The 17612-nt window shown below is 57.5% G+C and overlaps 2 protein-coding genes across 3 annotated transcripts; one reads left to right on the top strand and one right to left on the bottom strand.

Moving 5' to 3' along the window:
- Positions 1-307: 307 nt before the first annotated feature.
- Grn (granulin precursor) lies at positions 308-6550 on the top strand. Its single transcript, XM_005369107.3, has 13 exons — positions 308-441; positions 2858-3002; positions 3096-3221; positions 3329-3413; positions 3810-3919; positions 4003-4138; positions 4250-4359; positions 4561-4684; positions 4859-4956; positions 5045-5290; positions 5503-5736; positions 5816-6040; positions 6128-6550. Exons 1-13 carry the CDS (start codon positions 317-319, stop codon positions 6263-6265), a joined length of 1902 nt encoding a protein of 633 aa, XP_005369164.2. The 5' UTR covers positions 308-316; the 3' UTR covers positions 6266-6550.
- A 154-nt stretch (positions 6551-6704) lies between these two features.
- Positions 6705-16937, bottom strand: Fam171a2 (family with sequence similarity 171 member A2). Of its 2 annotated transcripts, none has more exons than XM_005369106.3 (8): positions 16679-16937; positions 13322-13549; positions 13008-13100; positions 9856-10014; positions 9591-9770; positions 9375-9491; positions 9124-9229; positions 6705-8606 (listed from the first exon to the last, which is right to left on the bottom strand). In XM_005369106.3, exons 1-8 carry the CDS (start codon positions 16794-16796, stop codon positions 7163-7165), a joined length of 2445 nt encoding a protein of 814 aa, XP_005369163.1. In that variant the 5' UTR covers positions 16797-16937; the 3' UTR covers positions 6705-7162. The 2 variants fall into 2 exon arrangements, with proteins under 2 accessions (XP_005369163.1, XP_005369162.1); XM_005369105.2 differs by having other exon boundaries at positions 9124-9250; positions 16679-16936.
- Between the last annotated feature and the right edge of the window lie 675 nt (positions 16938-17612).

Below are 17612 nucleotides of genomic sequence, written 5' to 3'. Positions count from 1 at the left end.
CGACCTTGAACGCGAGCCCCGGAGGGAGGGCAGCCCTCTCAACTGTCGGTGGCCTTAGGCACGCGAAGCCCCGTCTCTAGAACACCCTGCCAGGCGCCGCCAGGACACGAGAGGTGGGTGGGAGGGGGAAAAGCAACTGAACAAGCAAGCGCTGCCCTGGGGGGGAGGCGGACTATGGTGTCATATGATTGCCTAGTCACGTGATTCTTAGAAATGGGGTGTGGAGAGAGAGAGGAAAGGGAGGAGGAATGTGAATTGAGTAGAAAAGAAACACGGCTTTCCTGGAGAGTCCCGCCTCTATGTAGACAAGTAACCAATGGAAGCCCTGGATCCCCGACCCATGGCTAATGGAAACTGGGGTGGGCGGGCCATCGCGCGGCCAAGCCCTAGTCCAGAAGCTGACCGCCAGATGCCTCCTAGGGAGCTCGGACCCCGAAGCAGGTAGGAGTACCCGTTGCAGACGTCTTCCTTGTTTCTGGCCAGAGGCCTGGCCAGGCTGCTGTGCAATTGAGGCTCCCCTGGAGTCCCTACTCAGAGACAAGAGAAGACCTGTCTCTCTATATCTCCTAGGGGTTTCTGATGCACTAAAGAGGGGTTTTGATTTGGGAGGAGTGGGTGCAGTTGTTGAGACCCCCAGTAAGAGGCTCCCCTTGACCGGCATGTCGGGAAGCTGCAGGCGTTTCTCCAGAGCAGTAACCACCCCTCTCTCGGGCCAGCTCTCTGTGCCTCCCATCTGTCTCCAGGTCCCGGCTCTTTCTCATTCCGGTGCCACGAGGGGTCTCCGCGGCGGCTTGCAGTGGGCTGGGATCTCCCGCCCTTGGTCCCAAAGCTCAGAGGGGTTGGGAGCAGGACCGGGCGTAGTGGCTGAATCTCTGGCAAGTGTCAGCCTTATTTCCTTTCTGGAGGGTGAGGGAGCTAACTTCCGCCTCTCCCCGCCACTTTTTCCTGCTCCTCTGCTAGATTGGCTTCACTAGATTGGCTCACCTTTTGGGAAATTCATCTTCCCCTTGACACTCGGAGTTGGGGGGTGCCACCTAGTGGAAGATTTCGAAGCCAGGGCCTTGAAAGGCCCCTCAGGCTGTTTGAACAGAGTGGTGTAGAGGTGGCCACTGCCTAACCCTAAGGAGGGGATTTAGGTTTCCCCACCCCATTCTAATCTGGCCAAGAGATGACCTCTGGGATAGTCTGAGTTAGGGGAGAGGGCAATTGAAAACCTAGAGAAGGAAAGGGGGGGGGCAGATCCTCTATTAGCCCCGGCTGGTCTCATTGTCACCTTGTAGCCGGTGTTGACCTGGAACTTGCAATCGTCTTACTTCAGCCTCCCAAGTACTGGGGTCAAAGGCATGCCTAACATGCCTAGCGGAAGTTGGGATTTCTTGCCTTCCGTGGACACCAGTGTTCACGCAGAGATTGATAAACACGGGGAACAATTTCTGAGGCCCTCAGCAAGCATCAGTGGCACCTCCAGGACTAGGACCCAAGTGCAGATTCTACACAGTCCCTGTCCCCACCCTGTTTCCTCTTTTTCTTTCTTTTTTTTTTTCCCCCTTGACAGGATCCTTTTGTCCTGGAACTTGCTTTGTAGACCAGACTGTCCTTGAACTCACAGAGATCCACCCGCCTCTGCCTCCCGAAGGCTGGGATTAAAGGTGTGCACCACCACCTGGCTGTACCCATGCTATTTCTATCCTGCATAGGTCACCTGCCTGAGAAATATGCTCTGCCCCCCTCCTTTTGTACCTCTAGTCTCTGGGGTTCACCTTCCCCCTGTAATGTCGAGGGATGTCAGTTGGCATGTGAACCCAGGTCCTATCCTCTGTCTGTTTGCCCTGACTTGATCCTTGGGCATGGATTTGGAAAGTGAAAGTTAACGTGGTTACTGCCTTCATAGTTGTCACAGAGAAATGCAGCAAGGAACGACAAAGTCGCCCCCGAGAGGGTCTGTGACTATTGCAGCTTTTGCTGCTCCAGGCAGGGGGGAGTGTCGCTCTGGGTTGCCGGGTAAGCCAGCTGAGCTAGGAAAAAGCTTTTTAGGGAAGTGAGAGGCTCAGTTCCTCCTGCAACGAGGAGGGACACTGAAGCAGCACACTTGATTTTCCACTTGCCACTGAGCTTCGGGTTCTGGGTAGGAGAGACAGGTGGTGTGTTTGAGGCGTCCAAAGGGGCTCTGGTGCTGCTGGGGGCAGGCATGGGGAGGCTGGTGATGCGGGGAGGGCTCATTATAAAATTAGCTTTGAGACTAACTAGCCCAGCCTCTGTGCCCTTCCCCTGGGTGAGGAGGGGACAGTTGTGGGCAGGCAGTGGCTGGCCTGTGGGGAAGGCAATCCAGATTCCACTGGTCACCACACTTCCGTTTTCACAACTTTCTCAACCCCTTGGGTTTCCATGTGATCACGTGACTGACGACTCTGTTTCCCCAACGCCTTTGAAAGGCGTGTGTGGGAGTTCAGTGCCAGGCAGGAAGGTGAGGCTGGCTGTCCTCCCGTGGCTACTGAAGCCTCCTCTGCCTCCCAGTCTGCGCACGGTCCCGTAGATCACAGGCACCTGCCTTCGTGACTGTCATAACTCCGTTCCTCTTCACTCACCCGCGGTGTCAGGTGTTAGGCCGTGTGTGAGGACGTGAATCGACACGCATGCGTGCCAGCATTTATGCTCACCGTTGTGCAAGCCCGCACAAGGGCGATGCACACGGGGTAGGCCGCTGAGTCAGGCAGCGCGACCGCTTGCCTTCCCGTTCACTTGTTCAGTAAATCCAAGGCACGTCACGCCTTGGCCTGGGCACAGGGAAGTGCATGGCCTCAGATTAGAAGGTGGCAGAGGCTTAAGATGACTGCCAAACTTTCCTTGGCATTTTCAGGCAGACCATGTGGATCCTGGGGTGCTGGCTGGCCTTAGTGGCAGGGCTGGTGAGTGGAACACGGTGTCCAGATGGCCAGTTCTGCCCCGTTGCCTGCTGCCTGGACCTGGGAGGAGTCAGCTACAGCTGCTGTAACCCTCTTCTGGTGAGTGTCTTGCCCCAGCTGGCAGCCTGGGCCTTCTGGAGGCTACCTTGGATTGGCACGGGTCCACTGGTTTATGCCATCTCTTCTTTCCAGGACGCATGGCCTATGATAACAAGCCATCCTCTAGGTGACCCCTGTCAGATCCATGACCACTGTCCTGCTGGCTACTCTTGTCTCCTCACTGTGTTGGGGACTTCCAGCTGCTGTCCCTTCCCTAAGGTGAGGGTGCCATTGGCGTGGAGGGGGTGCTTCATTTACTCCTGTCCTTCACTCTCCAATCCCAGACAAAAGGGTCTTGCCCACACAGGCTTCTCTGTGTCCCACAGGGTGTATCTTGTGGTAATGGCTACCATTGCTGCCCCCTGGGCTTCCACTGTAGTGAGGATGGAACATCCTGCATCCGAGTATCAGGTGCTGTGGGACACAGGATGGGGACAGGTGGGGAGGGATGGGTGGGTGGGCACTTTGTGGTTCCTAAAATGCCCGGGAACCCAACTGCCTGGGTGGCCCCCGAGTCCTGTCCTGAACAGAGGGACAGTCCCGAGAGTAGAAGGGGACAGACAAGGATGTAAAAGTCCAGGTGTTGTGGAGTGATCTAATACTTGCTCACTTTCACGGGATGCCTCTGTCATCTCTCTGAAGTAGGGGCTAGCTTGTAGGAAGCGTGGCTTGGGATCCTGGGCGATCACTTAAGCCCTGGTACCAGTTGTTAGACTGCCTGCAGCTGGGCCTGCTGTTCCCATAGTAACGACGTTGAGTGACCTTTACGGACCAGATCCATAGAATCCTGGACTCTTTTGTCTGCAGATAACCTCGTGGGTGCCATCCAGTGCCCTGGTAGCCAGTTCGAATGCCCCGACTCCTCTACCTGTTGCATTATGATTGACGGTTCCTGGGGATGCTGCCCCATGCCCCAGGTACAGGTGTGGGGAAGTGGGGGTGACTGAGTTGGGAGCTGGGGCTGTCAACGATGGATTATGGACCAGCTATCTCTTCTCAGGCCTCTTGCTGTGAAGACAGAGTACATTGCTGTCCCCATGGAGCCTCCTGTGACATGGTTCATACACGATGCGTTACATCTATGGGCACCTACCCCCTACTAAGGAAGTTCCCTGCGCAAAGGACCAGCAGAGCAGGTGAGAGGCCGTCCAGCTAGCCCTTGGGGTGGAGCCACGTTTAACTCTTGGCTAGAAAAATGTTCCCCTCTGCCCTGGCGGCCCCTCCCACATGGCTTATTCCTCTTTCAGTGGCTTTGCATTCCTCTGTGGTGTGCCCCGATGCGCAGACCCAGTGCCCTGATGATTCCACCTGCTGTGAGCTGCCCACCGGGAAGTATGGCTGCTGTCCAATGCCCAACGTGAGTGAAGGGCTGGAGCCAGCTGCGCCTGGACATAGCCTTCCTTACTAGGGGCCCCTAGGAACTGGGCTGATGACTGGGAGCTTCCGGGCTCGTGCTGCCCCCTACTGGGGGACTGGGGGAGTGTCCGTCATCAGCCTGGTTTGCTCCCTGTGTTCCCTAGAGACTGGAATTCAAAGACCCGGTTTTGTCCCAACCTAGGCCATCTGCTGCTCCGACCATCTGCACTGCTGTCCCCAGGACACTGTGTGTGACCTGATCCAGAGTAAGTGCCTATCCAAGGACTACACCACGGACCTTCTGACCAAGCTGCCTGGATACCCAGGTATAGGCATCTGCTCCAAAAGGAGGTGGCTCAGCTCAGTTCTGGGATGGAGGTGGGAGTAGGTGTTGGCTGCATGCATATCCCCTCTACACCGGCCTTGCCTGAGGTTCGCTGTGGCTTGAGATAGCTTCATACTTGGTTCTGTACCCTTGATGACACGTCTTCTGCCTACAGTGAAGGATGTGAAGTGTGACACGGAGGTGAGCTGCCCAGATGGGTACACTTGCTGCCGCCTCGCCAGCGGGGCCTGGGGCTGCTGTCCCTTTACCAAGGTACCTGGGAGCAGTGGGCATACGGGTCCAGGCAGCGGGACAGCTGGCTTGGCTCCAGTGTGTATTGGCCTTTCTCTGTCCACCATAGGCTGTGTGCTGTGAGGACCATATACACTGCTGCCCAACAGGGTTCCAGTGCCACACAGAGACAGGAACCTGTGAAATGGGAGCCCTCCGGGTACCCTGGATGAAGAAGGTCATGGCCCCCCTCGGCCTGCCAAACCCACAAATCTTCAAGCGTGACGTCCACTGTGATGATTTCACTAGCTGTCCTGCTAACAACACCTGCTGCAGTCTCGGTTCTGGGAGCTGGGCCTGTTGTCCCGTCCCGCAGGTACAGGGGTAGGGAGACAGCAGTTTAGGGGTGGGGACAGCATCTTGGCCTGGGCAAGTGGGTGGTGAGAGGCCCGTTTGTTTATTCTTCTGCATTCTGCCTAGTCCACAGTGGTACCCCATGCTATGATTTGTCCCCAGTCGGAGGAGCTATGAGCAGGAAAGGGACTCCCATAGTCCCTCTGGAGAACACACGTGTCTGCCCACCCCTAGGCTGTCTGCTGTCCAGACCACAAGACTTGCTGCCCCCAGGGTTTCTCATGCACGGCTAAAGGGTACTGTCAGAAGGGAGACAGAGCGGAGGCTAGCTTGGAGAAGACGCCTGTCCGCCAGATAACCCTCTCCCAAACTGGAGATATCGGTTGTGACCAGAACACCAGCTGTCCGGTGGGGCAGACCTGCTGCCCCAGTCAGAAGGGAGGCTGGGCCTGCTGCCAGTTACCCCATGTGAGTTTCCACCCACTGCCCTGGGGGAAGGGAGCTGTGTTCTGGGAACAGCAGTGTGACGCTGTTCCACCGTGCCCAGGCCGTGTGTTGTGAAGACGGGCAGCATTGCTGCCCGAATGGATACACCTGCAATGTGAAGGCCAGGACCTGTGAGAAGGATGTGCGTTCCATCCAGGCTTCTGCCCCCCTGACCTTTGGCCCTAAGGTTGGAGATGTGGAGTGCGGAGGGGGGCATTTCTGCCATGATAACCAGACCTGTTGTAGAGATAGCCGAGGAGGCTGGGCGTGCTGCCCCTATGTAAAGGTCAGTGCTATCCCTGACCCTGGGGCTGGGTGTCACCGTGGGGTAGGTTCTGCTCTGTCCAGTTCTCACTCTTCCTTGACCATCCAGGGCAGCTGCTGTGCAGATGGACGTCACTGTTGCCCCACTGGCTTCCACTGCTCAGCCAAGGGAACCAAATGTTCGCGAAAGAAGACCCCTCGCTGGGACATGTTTTTGAGGGATCCAGCTCCAAGACAGCTGCTGTAAGGAGGGGCTAAAGACTAAAGAACTCCACAGCCCTGGGGACCCTGTCCAGACGGTCTCCACCACTCAGGCCTCCCTAGGCCTTCTCCTAGAGTCTCCCAGACCTATCTACCCATTCTGAGTCACCCCATCACCATGGGAGGTGGCCTCAAACTAAGACCTTTTATGCAAAGAAGGCTGTGGACCCCATTTCCAACTGCCATTTCTTCCGATCTCTGTGGACATTGTGGCCAGGTGCTCTTCCCGATCCACAGGTATTGTGTGAGGTTGCTTGTATGTGTGTGTGTGTGTGTGTGTGTGTGTGTGTGTGTGTGTGCGCGCGTGCACGCACGTGTGCGTGTGTTTGCTCCAATAAAATTTGTACACTTTCTTAGCAGTGTCTGATTTGGTGCTCCGGGGTCTTCCAGATCCCATAGAAACACACACACAGCTTCAACCTCACCGGCTTGTATTTGTGTGTCTAGAGCGTCACCATCACAGTACCCCTTAGTCCCCAGGACCGCCCCAGCCACCAGCCCTGTGACATCCAAGCAGCACCCCTCCCCTCCCAAGGGTCCACAGAGATTGCCCCTCCCTTCCCAGCCCTCACCCTAGCAGCTGAGGCTGGGTCACCCCTCCTGCTCTCCCACGATAAATCTTTCTATGTACAGCCACGTTTATACAGGCACTGCTCCCACCCCAGCCCTCCTCCCCAGTCCCCTCCCATGGGGGGACCGGGCCCCTCCCACCTCCCTCTGCTTAGAGGCCGATCCAGGGTCCCTTCCCCCCAAGACACTCCCCCAGCACATACCACCAATGAGCTCAGCAGGCACCTGAGCCCTTCTCTCGGCTAAGAGTGTGTGCTCCCTCAGCACCCCAGGGCGCGCACTCTGGGGACCTGCACTCGCGGCAGGGGCTGCCCTACTTGACGTTGAACACCATTAGAGGCCGCTCCTCCCGCCGCTGCCACGGGCTCTTCTTGTCACCAGTCTCGTCGCCCACCTCCGCCCCTAGCTCGTCCTCCGGGCTGGTAAGCGAGTCGCGCCGCAGCTCGCTGGCACTGCTGCGGGAACTGTCCCCACGGCTGCGGCCCCGACCTCGGGGTACCGTGGCTGCCCGACCCTCGGGCGCCACCACCTCGTCCAGTAGAGGCGTTAGCGAGTTGTCCTCCGGAGAGCAGAGACCCGTGCGGCTCTCGCTGCTGCTGGGCTCGGTGTCCTCACTGAGCGCCAGGCGCGGGGGCGCGGGTGGCGGAGGCGCGGGTGGCTGCGCGCGCTCCCGTTCCTCCCTTGGGGGCCGGCGACGCGCGGGCCGCGCCTCGTGCACGTCGACGCCGGAGTCCAGGCTGGCATCGGTGCTGCGGCCGCCGCCTCCCGCTTGCAGGTCGATGTAGGAGTGGCGCACTTGCGAGTTGGAACGCCCGTCCAGGGACACGAACCAGGCGCGCGGATGAGGCTTCACGCCCAGTTCCAGTAGCTTCTTCTCGGTCAGAGCCTGCAGCTCGCCGTTGAGCTGCGCCATGGTGGACTCGTTGAACAGCACCGGGATGGTGACCGAGCCGCTGACCGGTGCGGAGCGCCCGCCACCCCAGCCCTCGCCGCCTCCGTCTCCCCCTGCACCCGCGTGGCCCTGCATCAGCGGGCGCTGGGGGTCGGGTTGCGGGAAAGGGCGCGCGGGGCCGGCGGCCGAGCCTTCCGGTGGGGTGGCCTCGTCGCCCACTCCCACAGCGCCAGCCTCACCGCCCAGACGCACGTAGTGTGCGGGGATCACCAGGGTGGGCATGACGTTGCGGTACACGTTGTCCTTGAGGTGGTCGATGGAGCCACAGAAGATGAGCTGGCCGGGCTGGCTGAGGGACGGCGGCCGCGCCAGCTGGTCCACCGACTGCGACAGCAGAAAGTCAGGGGTCTTGCTCTCGGTCGCCCCCTTGTGGCCTAGATAGTGGTCGAAGGACGGCGGCGGCGAAGGAGGCTCTTGCAGGAAGGCTGCCGCCCCCGCGGGACCCCGCCGGTACTCGTCCAGGCTGGGCTCCAGTCCTCCAGGACCCTCGACGGAGCGGGCGCCCTTGAGCCCGGCACCGTCGCCGCTGCGAGCACCAGGAGGCTCAGCGGCCGGACGGCTGGCGGAGCGCGGTTTGGCACGGAAGAAGTCATCTCGGGAGGATGCTAAGTCTCGGGAGCTGGAGAAGGCCGAGTGTAGGGAGCCTGGGGGCGGAGCCTCGGGGTCTCCGGAAGATGTAGGCTCCAGGGGTCCCCCGCAGATGAGATGGAGTTGAGACATCGATGTGGCCTGATCTCGTTTGTTGTCCGAGGGGCCGGAGAGCTGCAGTTTGCGGTGCTGTTGTCTTGGCTTCAAGCAGCGTCTCCTGGTGAGAAGGAAAGAGACAGGACCTCAGGAATACTGAAAGCACAGGTCTCTTTAACCCCCACAGTTGCCAACACAAGGGCTGAAGATGGCGGGAGCAGGGTGGATAGTGGATGGTGCCTGGAACATTCAAGATAGATGCGGGGCGGGGGCGGGGGGTAGGTGATGCCTGGAAGCTGGAAGCTGTTTGTAGAAAGAGAAGACATCCAGGAGCTTCATCCGTTCAGCTTCATGGAGTAAACTTGGTAACGCTTGGTATGTAAACTAGCCAGGAGTGCCTGCTCTGAGGGGGGGGGGGTGTCCCCTGGGAGTGAGAGCTGGGCTGCTTGGACAGCGGGATAGCCCGCGCAGGTCCTGCCATCTGTCACCCCTTTCTCTAAAGCCACCAGCCTCTTGGGTCTTAGCTCTTGCACTGGAAGCACGCTGAGGATCAGAATTGGGCTTTCTGCATCTGTGAGGCCCCAAGGCAGGGATCCTGGGAGAGAAGGCAGGGATCCTGGGGACCCAGGAGCACTCACCGGCAGTAGTAGATCAATAAACACAGCAGAATGAGAACCAACAGGGCTAGAGCCGCCAGAATGGTCAGCAGGAAGATGGTGTGGTAGGTGCCGATGTCCTGAATGCCTGAGGTGATGGTAACCAGCCCTGTGCCAGGCAAGGGCTTGGGATGCCCTTCCTGCCTTTCACAAGGCCCGAGCTCTCCCAGCCTTCCCGCCCACCACTGCCCACCGTCCCACTGCCCACCGTCCCACTGCCCCACCAATCTCACCAGACGTAGGGGAGGCCATGGCAGCCACCCAGTACCCCAGCTGTGGGGAGACAAAAGTCCAGTAGAGCTGTCGGCCTTCCTTTCGGATCACACCAGTGCCATTTCGTACCCACAGCCCTGGAAGGGCCAGAAGAGTTCGTTCATCAAACTCAGTGTTCTGCCACCTCTAACCTAAGCCCCATATTCTTTCCCCAACCCCCTGCCCCTAACACTTACCACTCTTGGGGTCAAATCTCCAGGCTGGAATGCTGGTGCCCACAGCCAGGGCACGAGGCTCTGAGGGCACTGGTAGGGACAGGTGAATGGGGCCCGAGAGCGGCACCTCTGTCCCATTGCCTGTCAGCAAATGCACACTCACGGCAGCGAGGGGTATCAGCTCCAGCCAGGAGCCATTGCCTGCGGGAAGAGGACATTGGCACTCATGGCTAACTCCCTAGGGAAGGAAGGCGTCTCCCCTCTACATTCCCTACACATGGCCTACCTGAGCTGGAGGCCTCTGTGCCCAGGAAGGCAGGGAAAGCCCGCATTTCCTGCTGGGTGCTGGCAGGGGTGAGCGAAGCCCAAAGCTGACTGTAGGTGGAGCTGGCAGGTAGGCGGGCAGCTCGGCGCTGGAACTGTACCCAGGGCTGGGAGCGGGCACCTGGATGGAAAGCAGGCACCGTGGAAGCCTGACCCGGACCAAAGCAGAAGGCAAACATCCAAAGAAGGGAAGCACTGGGTTGGGCCAATTGAAAAGGCCAGGGTGGTGATAGAGAGAGCAATGGGTAATCATGGGTTAACTGAAGGGATGTGGTACTGAAACCTCCAGGCCTGGTGACCGTGTGACCTGCCGCCAATTCTCGTAAGTTTCCTTGTAAACCTATAAAATTGTGAGGGTTGTGGGCTGAAGAGAAGACGCAGTAGAGGGTTGACTGCTGGCTCCCAGCACCTGTACGGTGGCTCACACCACATATAACTCAGGCTCCAGGGGACCCAACGCCCTCTTCTGACCTCTATGGGCACATGGTACACAGGAATAAACTCAAGCACACACACATACATGTACTTACGTGTGCGCGCGCGCGCACACACACACACACACACACACACACGACAGTCATGTCCTGAGCTAACAGCGGCTTCTGAGTGGCACGTGATGAGTTAGGTCCTGGGATGTGGAGCTGACTAGGAGATCCCCTGCCTTCATTCTCACAGCCTCCTGGGTGCTGTTCTTTATACTTTCTCTAGAACCTTCTGCCATGACGGAAAGAAGAGCTCTTGCCTGTGGTGCCCATTCAGTGCTCTATGGATCCATATGCTAGTGAGGGCACACATGTGTAATGCCAGCACTTGACAGTCTACAGCAGGAAGCTGGTGTTTTGTTTTGAGACAGGGTTTCTCTGGGTAACAGTCCTGGCTGTACTGGAACTAGCTCTGTAGACCAGGCTGGCCTCAAACTCACAGAGATCCACCTGCCTCTGCCTCCCGAGTGCTGGGATTAAAGGTGTGTGCACTACCATTGCCCGGCTACATCAGGAGTCTTAGGCCAGACAGAATTCTGAACTACTGTCTCAAAAATTAGAAAAGAGAAAAGTGGCTAAAGTGTGTGGCTGAGGAACTGAATTTATCTTTTTAAATGTTTTTTTCCTTGCTGGGCAGTGGTGGCACAAATCTTTAATCCGAGCACTTGAGAGGCAGAGGCAGGTGGATCTCTGTCAGTTCGAGGACAGCCTGGTCTACAGAGTGAGTTTCAGGACAGCTAAGGCTGCACAAAGAAACCCTGTCTTGAAAAACAAACAAACAAAAGAAGTATATATTTTTCCTTTATTTTTCTGTGTGTTAGTGTTTTGTCTGTATGTCTTTGCGCCACATGTGTGCAGTGCTCTCAGAGGCCAGAAGAGGGCATCAGATTCCCTGGGACAAAGCAGTTGTAAGGAACCATGTGGGTACTGGGAATCCAATAAACCCAAGCAAGTACTTGGAAGAGCAACAAGTGCTCTAAAGCACTGAGTCATCTCTCCAGCCTCAAATCATTTCCATTTAGAAAGACACACATTAGCTTACAGTGCTGTGGGGGGGGCAGGCAAGAGTGCAGACGTATAAACAGAATTCCAATCCAGTGTGATCATAGGTAACATTTATTAAGCTTCAAAATATGCTGGATACTGTCCTAAGCGGGCTATGTATAGTAACCCCCTTAATTAGCCTAACAGCCCCTGAGGTATCAACTCCATTTTAGAGATGCAGAAGTAGAACCAGAACTTCAGCAACATTCCAGAGCCACCACCCTGGAGCCTGGCCTTGTCACCCACATCCCTCCACACAAGTCCATCCTGACTTACTACTAAACATCAGCAGCCTGGCCCACCCCCTGGAGTTCTGTAGGGTGAGGGAGGAGGAAAGCAGGGTTGCTTTGGGGGACATGCAGGAGGAAGGCCCATAGGCTACAAGCTACACGACGGGGTAGTGGTGGCTGCGTCCTGGGGGGTATTGCCAGCTCTCTGAAAAGCTCTGCACTTCACACTGGGAGTTCTGGGAGTCCCGAGAGGACAGAAGCCCTGGGCAACAAAGACCCATTTGGCATTTTAGAACCCCTGGGTTCTGGAGGCCTCTGGTATGGTCAGGGAGAGGAAGATGGCAAACTAGCAATTTGTCAACAAGGATCCAGTCAGAATTTAAACGGGAGAGGGGTCTTTCCTCCTCCAAAGCCCACTGTAGAGCAGGTCTGTGGTACTGGCCAGAAAGTCCATGGAGCCTTCACTGCCCGCTGTGCCACCAACTCCCCTAACTTCCTCTCCAGCCGGGCACCTCAGCTGCTCCCACTCCCAAGCCACACTGTCTGCCTGTCCTGTAACTCTCCAGGAGAGCAGTGCACTCCCAGACCACACTGTCTGCCTGTCCTGTAACTCTCCAGGAGAGCAGTGGTATTTGTCTGTCCTCCCGCTTGCCTATGACCAGGAGGTGGACTGTGGGTCTGTTCTCCTTCACCCCGGGTCCTAGAACTGGCACAGAGCAGGTGTGAGCTAAGAGCTGAGACTGAAGGCCTGTGCGTCAAGACCAGGGGCACAGGATTGCTCCAGGCCACTGCACAGACATTCAGCTGCTGTGGCAGGCTCTCGTGGCCTCAGAACAGCCAGGCACCAGGTAGGTGCAGGACAAAGACATGTAGATCCACTGGAGGTAAACAGGTCAGGGAGGTGGGAACTGGAGAATAGAAACCACAAAAAGCCCCAAATAAACTATAAATATTTATTGAACACCTGTTTTTTTCCTCTTAGCACATTTGATGCATTTTTTTAACCTTAATTTGGTGATGTATTATCCTTCCACATCTTTTTTTTTTTTTTTTTTGGTTTTTCGAGACAGGGTTTCTCTGTGGTTTTTTTGGGAGCCTGTCCTGGAACTAGCTCTGTAGACCAGGCTGGTCTCGAACTCACAGAGATCCGCCTGCCTCTGCCTCCCAAGTGCTGGGATTAAAGGCGTGCGCCACCATTGCCCGGCTTCTATCCTTCCACATCTTATACATGCATAAAGGACAGCTCAGAGAGGGTGAGTGACTTGCCCAAGGATGCCCAGCTACTGTGTGAAGAAGTCCGCACACAGGTTAAGATCAAGGGAGAGGAGCTATTGAATGAGCAGCAGGGTGTGGCTTACCTGGAGAGCCTAAGAGGATGTGCACTAGGTCCTCATAGAGGATGAGGGTGGCTGGCCGCTCGGGGAGCAGGTAGAGGCTGACCGATGCATATACTGCAAGAAGGACGGCCTGTCAGCTCTAGAAGCTCTCCCTAGATGCCCCTGTAGCGTGCATCCCAATGGCTTCATCTTCCCCAGCCCCTTCTATATGCCCCAGCCCAGGCAGCAGCTGCTGAGAAGCTGCCCTCTCCACCCCCAAGGACTAATTTGGGAAGGAGCTGACGATGGGTCAGCTGCTCCCCTATCCCACCCCCTCCAGCTGCCCCTGCACTCACACGGCAGCTTGTCAACACGCCATGGCACGGAGTTGGTGAGGAAACCCGGGCGCGCAGCGGTGACCAACACCCAGGTGCCCAGGCGGTAACTGAGGGGTAGTGTGGCCACGCCCTCTGAGTCCGTGGTGCCAGCAGCCAGCAGAGTGCGGTTCCCGAACACGTCTACTGAGGCCCGGGCCAGGGGCACCAGCTCCCCGCTCACATATACCTGTACCTTGATCAGGATCTCTGTGGGAAGATGGGGTGAGGGGAGGGTAACAAGGGGGGGGATATTGGAGGAGAGAGGTTTGGGGACTGATCGCGGGATCACATCCAGGCCCTCCTATCAGTGAGCTGTGCTCTCTGCCAAAACCAGCAGTCCGAGGGAGAGGGAGTTCTAGCCAGTGAACACTTTCACGTTTCTGAGCTCAGCTGATGTCTGGAATGAATGATGTCATCATGACAAGTGACAGCATTCCACTCCCACCCCCATTCTTACTGGTTTCCAAAATAAGAATACATCTTACAGCCAAGAAAATGCTCTATTTGCTAAAATATAGCCTCAGCCCATTTTACAGATAAAGTCAGCGAGGCTCCGAATGTGTAAGTTCTTGCACTGCAGTTAAGTGAGAAATCTGCGCTCCAAACCTAGCTGTCTACATCTAGAATATAAACTTTTAGTCCCTTGACCTTAGGAGACCAGGGTCCATGGCGAGGAGAAGAGAGCAGGAGGCAGGGGAGAATGATCAGGTAACTCGGGGGGAGGATGGGAGCTGAGCCCCCATTTGAGTTCTAAAGAAAGAAAAAATCCAAGACCCTAAGCTGCCTTAGTTCATACCTATCACTCATCCTCTCTCTGGGTGAGTTTCCAAAAACCTGTTTCCCTTCAAATTTAGGGACCTGCCCCAGCTCCTAAGCCCAAACAAGTATCCCTCCCTTCAAGCCTATAGCTGGTCAGCTACAGTCAGTCACCATGGCAACGTCCTCATTCCTCCCAGGAGATCAAGCAAAGGAGCTCCCTGGTGAGGAAGGGCAGCATGGCAAACAGACCCAGGCCCAATGGAAAATAGTGCAGAGGGGACTGGGAAGGAAGCGTAAAACCTGTAGATTTCCAGGTTGTGACCCCCGCCTCCAGGATAACCTGGCTACGCTGGCCCTGAGAGTGAGGTGCTCTCGGCTTGGATGGGGTGAGGAGGTCCTGAGTTACTCTCACGGATTCCCCAGGTGGCCTCCGCTGTCTAACTAACCCTTTCCACTCGGCACCAGCTTCTCCCTCAAGCCCATGCCTCACCCCTGCCGTCCCCATGAGCGTCACAGATGGAGGGGTTCAGATGCAGGAGGCAGGTGGGTGCTGGGTGAAAATCCCAGGAAGAGAAGAAGTCTGGAGCTGAGGGCAAAAGTGGCAAGGGGGAGGAGGGTGGGCAGCCACAGAACCTCCAGAAGGCCTTTCCTGGAGCAGACACTCAACAGTGACAGGTGTCCCATCTCAGGCTTCCAGTGCAGGATGCCACGCCTGTCCCCGGCATCCCTTCCAGCTGTTCGCAGAGCCCATCTCCCTCTCCAGTCTAGGCCAAAGTCTAGCTCCTCAGGGTGGGGCACCCACTCTGCCCACTCCCACTCTGGCTCTCCAAGGAGTGGCAGCCTCCTGCCCCAGCAGGAATTCTGAGAAGCTAAAAGGGCCTGACTGCTCCCAGCCCTCTTCTAGGCTAGGAACAGCTGGAGAGAGCAGCTGGGACGAGGGTGGCCTGGAGTCTGAAATTTCGTCACTTGAGGGAAGCCTTTGGGCTTAAGGGCCAAAACCTCAGAAGAAGGGAGGGGCCTGGGGAAACAGTACGGAGGTGGGCAGGTAAGGCCTGAAGAGCATCAGTGCCAAGTTGGGAGGTGGGGCAGGTGTCTAGCAGTTTTCCCCTCTTCCCCACAGCCTGGGCTCCCAGCCAGCTGCCTGAGAGAGCCCCCAATCCTGGCGCTATTCCAGCTAATTCCCTGGGCCCTCCCTTCCCCGGGGTGCAGAGTCTTGTGGGGTGGGCGGAGCTTCCTAAGAATCTTGGACCTCTTCTCTGGGAAATCAGGGGATACTGAGGCATAGGGAAATCCCTCCCTACTCTCAAAGCCTGACATTCCACACGCTATCTGCATCTCTGCACTTTAGCCCTGCCTCACACCAGGAGGAAATCCGACCTCCTCCCTTCATCCGGACCCTACTTCCCTCAACCAAGCAAACCCCCACTCCGCCTTTCCTGCTAGCTTCTGGTGTGTGTGTGTGTGTGTGTGTGTGTGTGTGTGTGTGTGTGTGTGTGTGTGTGTTGGGGGGTGTAAGGAACGGAGAACACTTTCAGGATGGAGCCACATGCAGGGGAAGGAACAGCAGCAGTGGGGTGGTGGCGCAAGACATGAAAGGTGGGAGAGGAAAGCAAAGATGGGGAGGGTGGAGGCCCAGAGCACCCAGGAGTGAGCTGTAGAGTCAGGGTCTCCAGCTCCCACCGCAGAGGCCGGCCCTACCCCCACCTCACACACCCATCTGAGCTGGGTTAGGCTTAAGGAGGGTCAGCGTCTCCTCCTTTTGGGAAGGGAAGTGAAATGAAGATCTGGAAGCTGGCCGAGGAGAGCAGTAGCAAGAGCCGGCTGGACAAGGACCCAGACACCTGCCCTCTCAGCTGGTACTGCCTACAGCCAGCCAGCCAGCACAGCATGGCTCCGCGACCACAGCCCTGCCATGCTCCTCAAACTGGGAATCACAATTACCCCTTTCCTCAGCTCCCCTCCTACTGAAGCCCCTCCCTCCAGTATGAGCCGATCAGTGTTTATTTTATGCACCCCAAATTCTAAACCCGGGGGGCTGGCTGGAAGCTGTCAAGCTCCCTGGGTGAAAACCCCATTCGAGCAGTCAATCCCGCCCACAGCCTCACCCACTCCCCCTCTCCCCTCCCCCGTTGCAGCCCAGCTCTCGGCTCCCAGGCCCCGTCCGGCCCAGGGTGGCAGCCGATGCCTGCGCCCCCACCCAGCCTGGGTCGCGGCTAGGGACCCGCGGGGGGCTGCAGAGCGGGCGCCCGCCCCAGCTCGCCCCTGGGCGGGTGTCTTCCGCAGACAATAGCTCTGGCTGCAGCGCCTCGCGGACCAGGAGGGAGAAAAACAAGTCGGAGGCGGCGGTGGCGCCGAGTCTGGAGACCCTCGCCCTCCCCATTGTGTCTCCCCAAGACCCCGGCAGCAAACAGTCCCCCATTCTCTCTCCCAGAAGCACCGATCTCGGGTCGCCTTCCCCCACCCATCTGGGGAGCAGAATGCACCCCAAGTCACTAGCATCGTGAAGAGGGGACCAGCGGTGGTAGCCGATCACCGGACGCAGGCCCACGATCGCCGCCCCTCGCGGCCGAGACTCACCCTGAGGGCTGGGGGGCTCCGGCGGAGACTTGCCGGGAGCCCGGGAGGCGCCGCCGAGCAGCAGCCCCAGCAGCGGCAACAGCCGCGCGAGGACGCCGGGGCTACTCGGCGGCGGCATCGCGGGGCTCGGGGGGCCCTAGCGGTCCATCGCTGCCTCCAGGCTCCGCTCTGCCGGCTCGGCTCAGCCCCAGCTCTGCACGACTCCGTGCAGCTCGGGGCTTGGGCTCCCGCTCCGGCTGCGGCGCCCGCTCGGCGCGATTGTCTCCGCCCGGAGCGGCCGCTAGCGCCCCCTGCAGTCGGCATCCGGCACGGCGGGCCTGCGGGCACCGCCCCCTCGCGGCTTGGATGTGCCAGCAGCCCACCCGGCAGCCCCCCACCCAACAATCCAAGACTCCGAACAGCGAGGGAGCGCAGCGATTAGGGAACTATTATCCGGGTTGGGGTTCGAGAGCTCTTGAGATGTGGTGTAAAGTTGGAGGGGAAGGAGAATGGCTATTGCTTACTCCTATGGGCTGTGTATGGTTCAAGAGTGAGACTCCCCTTCCCTCACAGGGAAAGCTCATCAACGGGAAAGAGGCTGCGGTCTCCAGCACTAAGTGAACCCCTGGTCGTGTCTGGCCTCTCTCTCTCTCTCTCTCTCTCTCTCTCTCTCTCTCTCTCTCTCTCTCTCTCTCTCTCTCTCTCTCGTCTCTCATTCAGAAACAAGCTAGGCAAGATATGTTCCTCACAGCCTTCCGGTTCTCACTCTTCTGTTTGTCTTAAACAAAACAGAATGGTCTGAAACCCACTAGGTAGCCCAGACTGGCCTCGAACTCATGGCGATCTTCCTGCCTCGGCTTCTGGAGTGTTGGGATTTCAAATGTGAGATGCCATGTTCAGCCTCACTTATCTTTTATTTTATTTTATTTTTTTTGGTTTTTTTTTTTTTTTTTTT

This window comes from Microtus ochrogaster, unplaced genomic scaffold, assembly GCF_000317375.1.
Source record: "Microtus ochrogaster isolate Prairie Vole_2 unplaced genomic scaffold, MicOch1.0 UNK44, whole genome shotgun sequence".
In the NCBI taxonomy this organism is placed as follows: Eukaryota; Metazoa; Chordata; class Mammalia; order Rodentia; family Cricetidae; genus Microtus; species Microtus ochrogaster.
Note: the sequence above shows the minus strand (reverse complement) of the source record. Positions and strands in the feature narration are given on the sequence as shown.

Coding starts and splice junctions, on each gene's coding strand:
- Fam171a2 (XM_005369105.2), bottom strand. CDS start 16,796: ATGCCGCCGCCGAGTAGCCCCGGCGTCCTCGCGCGGCTGTTGCCGCTG. Junction 13,550..16,678: donor GGAGCCCCCCAGCCCTCAGG/GTGAGTCTCGGC, acceptor ATCTTCCCACAG/AGATCCTGATCAAGGTACAG. Junction 13,101..13,321: donor GCGTGTTGACAAGCTGCCGT/GTGAGTGCAGGG, acceptor TCCTTCTTGCAG/TATATGCATCGGTCAGCCTC.
- Grn (XM_005369107.3), top strand. CDS start 317: ATGGAAGCCCTGGATCCCCGACCCATGGCTAATGGAAACTGGGGTGGG. Junction 442..2,857: donor GAGCTCGGACCCCGAAGCAG/GTAGGAGTACCC, acceptor TGGCATTTTCAG/GCAGACCATGTGGATCCTGG. Junction 3,222..3,328: donor GCTGCTGTCCCTTCCCTAAG/GTGAGGGTGCCA, acceptor TGTGTCCCACAG/GGTGTATCTTGTGGTAATGG.